Source organism: Puntigrus tetrazona, chromosome 25, assembly GCF_018831695.1.
Source record: "Puntigrus tetrazona isolate hp1 chromosome 25, ASM1883169v1, whole genome shotgun sequence".
Classification (NCBI taxonomy): Eukaryota; Metazoa; Chordata; class Actinopteri; order Cypriniformes; family Cyprinidae; genus Puntigrus; species Puntigrus tetrazona.
The window spans coordinates 9058131-9060886 of record NC_056723.1 but is presented as its reverse complement, the minus strand read 5'-3'; the positions used below and the strand labels follow the sequence as shown (position 1 = coordinate 9060886).

Genomic DNA, 2756 nt, shown 5'->3' with positions numbered 1-2756 from the left:
TTTTAGTAGTAAAAAATTATATATTTATTATATTAAGTGAGAAAATTGCACTTCTAAAGTGTTTTAAATGCGTTATATTCATATTATGTAGCATGATGACATCGTAAAAGCAAATGACGGTGATCCATTCTATTCTGTTCTATTCTATATACAACTTGAGTCTTTGTCAACTTGGCATAGCATCAGGCTTAACCAATGGTGTGAGTTTGAAGCAGGGCTACCATTTTAAGTGAAAACCTGCTTAAAGTAATAGTTCACCCCAAAAAAAAATTCTGCCATCATTTACTCATTCTCAAGTAAGTTCCAAACCTGATTTTCTTTGTTCTGAAAAACACAAAGAAAGATATTTTGAAGAAAGGTTGTAAACCGCTGTTTTGGGTCACCATTGAATTCCATCGAATTTTTTCGTACTCTGAAAGTCACACAGAAGTTACCCCAAACAGTTTGTACAGCAAAACAAACTCGTACAGGTTTGGAACTACTCGAGGGTGAATAAATTTTTGTTCGTTTTTGTGTGAACTATTCCTGTACCATTTCTTTATTTTAAGAGAAGAGAAGAAAAGGAATTATTATGTTTATCTCAGGACTCGGATGTTGGCACAGGAGGAACCGTAGAGGAACTGGTATTCCACTTATTGTGGAGCAGCTGTCTTTAATGGAAGTTCCACAGGAAGACCAGGGCTGATTTGTGCTCTTCGTTTCTGGTTCAGACGTTGCAAGAATGAGCAGAAACATTTACCACCCAGAAAGCCGCATAATTCTTAACAATGTGTTATCCAGTCTAGTGCCAATGGTTCATTATGGAAGCTCAAAAGCCTTTTTCGAATTACAATACTCATCCAAGAGTATATCGTCATCATGACTTCATATCATATATGAGGTCATATGGTAGGATATTTATGGGTGGTATCATAAATCTGAATGTTTTATGAACCACCACACTTAAAACGAGCAGGTCAGGATGCGTGGTCTTAAATGAATCTGGTTCCCAGCTGTGTTGATGGCACTAGCAGACCGGTTTAAGACCGTGGGACCCTACACGTTCCCTGCTGTGAGACAGACTTCAAAAGTCCTTCAAAACCTACGGTATGAAAGTTGCTCTGAATCTAACATGTATTTATGCATTCCACCGCTCACGTGTGGCCTATATGTTTGAGCACAGACAGGAAGTCGTGGATGTAGTTGACAGGCTGGTTGTTTGGTGGCTCTGCAGTGGTTTTGAAACACACTGGGGGTTTGTTTCAGCTCAGCAGATCTCAGTTAGCCGTAGAATCGCCCACCCAGCAAATGCATGTCATCTTTTGCCTGCCATTATGTCTGAAGTCATGTGCGTTTGTGCATGGAGTTCGTTGAACAAGCATGTTTGGAGGTCACATTTCTATGAACTCAAAATCTGAATTGCTCGAAACCTTTGGCGGATTTTGTGAAATCTGTCTGGGTCCGGGTTTTCTGTACAGCGGATATGAATGGCTCACTGTGTGCTAAGGGACAGCTGCGGTTCAGACCAGATGTCTGCATCTGTCGGTCAGCTGTTGACACACTCTTGACCTCTCTTGCAGGATGGATCCATGCGGTTCTCACCTCTCAGGATTGCATGGCTTTTGGAGGAAACTTCCTCCACAACCTCAACATAGGCATGCAGCTCAGGTGAGTGAACAATTTCATTTTGTCAATATCTCATTCAGTTAAGAAATTAAGTGCTGTGGCTTTTAATATGGCTTTGATGGAGATTAACCAATTACATTTTAGCAATCCTGTTTTCATTTCTCATACTTATTTAAACCAAAAGATAGTAGTAATAATATAGCCAATCTCAGAAACTTGTGGCTCAAGTGTAACTAATTCTGTCCTTGTGTTAGGTGCTATGAGATGGAGCGGCGACTAAAGACTCCAGACCTCTTTAAGTTTCCTTATTTTGAAGCCATTTGTTGGTATGTAGCGAAGAATCTGCTGGAAACTCTCAAAGGTACGTCATCTTAAATCACTCAGCATGTCGATACAGAGCACTTTAAATCACTGGCATGCTGCCACTCCGTTACTGGGTGTCCCTCCTAATCGACTGTTTATTGTCTGTCGTCAGAATCCCGGGAAGATAACTGCCTGCCTCCAGAATACCTGATCAAGGGAGTGAAAGCTTTGATTACTGCACTGAGGAACTGGCTAAAGAGAGAGGTGAAGGAAATAGTTGGCTTACCACACCAGAAACTGCATCATATAAAATGCAAACGTAAAAAATTTACACTAAAACCACCTGCCATTGTACATTATAAACCCTGTTGGAATAATGAGGGCGAGGGGTGTCCCACAGGGACCGGTGTCTGGTGTCAGTGGTTTTGGGTGGGAACCTGAGGTTTGCTCTGTGGCACAAGCCCCTTATTGTGTGCTCATCTTCCCCAGGTCACAGAGCCAGCCAGCGAGGTCCCTGACCATATCAGACCCAACCATCTCATTAAAATGCTCACCAAGGAAATCCAGTACCTTGAGGTAAGCTAGGTTGCTAGAAACATATGAAACCATACTTATTTAGACGGTAACGTCTAAAAGAATATATTTACAGTTTTTATGCTGTTGTTTGGTTACTTGTTTCTACAGAAAGGCATTTAAAAATAAAAATTCAATAAATCATATACATTTTACATGTCTATATTCACTTGTAGTGTTTAAAATTAATTTAGTTCTGTATTTATTTTTTATTAAGACAAAATAGCATGCAATTGTAATATTAAAAGTTTTCTAATGGGGAAAAAAAAGTTAAA

The 2756-nt window shown here is 39.9% G+C and overlaps 1 protein-coding gene across 1 annotated transcript in view; it reads left to right on the top strand.

Annotated features, from left to right (window-relative positions):
- Positions 1-2604, top strand: part of LOC122331274 (lysine-specific demethylase 7B-like) — an 8970-nt gene extending 6366 nt beyond the window's left edge. The window contains exons 9-13 of the mRNA XM_043228839.1: positions 1560-1647; positions 1860-1966; positions 2081-2172; positions 2398-2484; positions 2593-2604. Of these exons, the coding sequence (XP_043084774.1) occupies positions 1560-1647; positions 1860-1966; positions 2081-2172; positions 2398-2484; positions 2593-2604 (386 nt within the window). The remainder of the gene's footprint in view (positions 1-1559; positions 1648-1859; positions 1967-2080; positions 2173-2397; positions 2485-2592) is intronic.
- Positions 2605-2756: the final 152 nt, after the last annotated feature.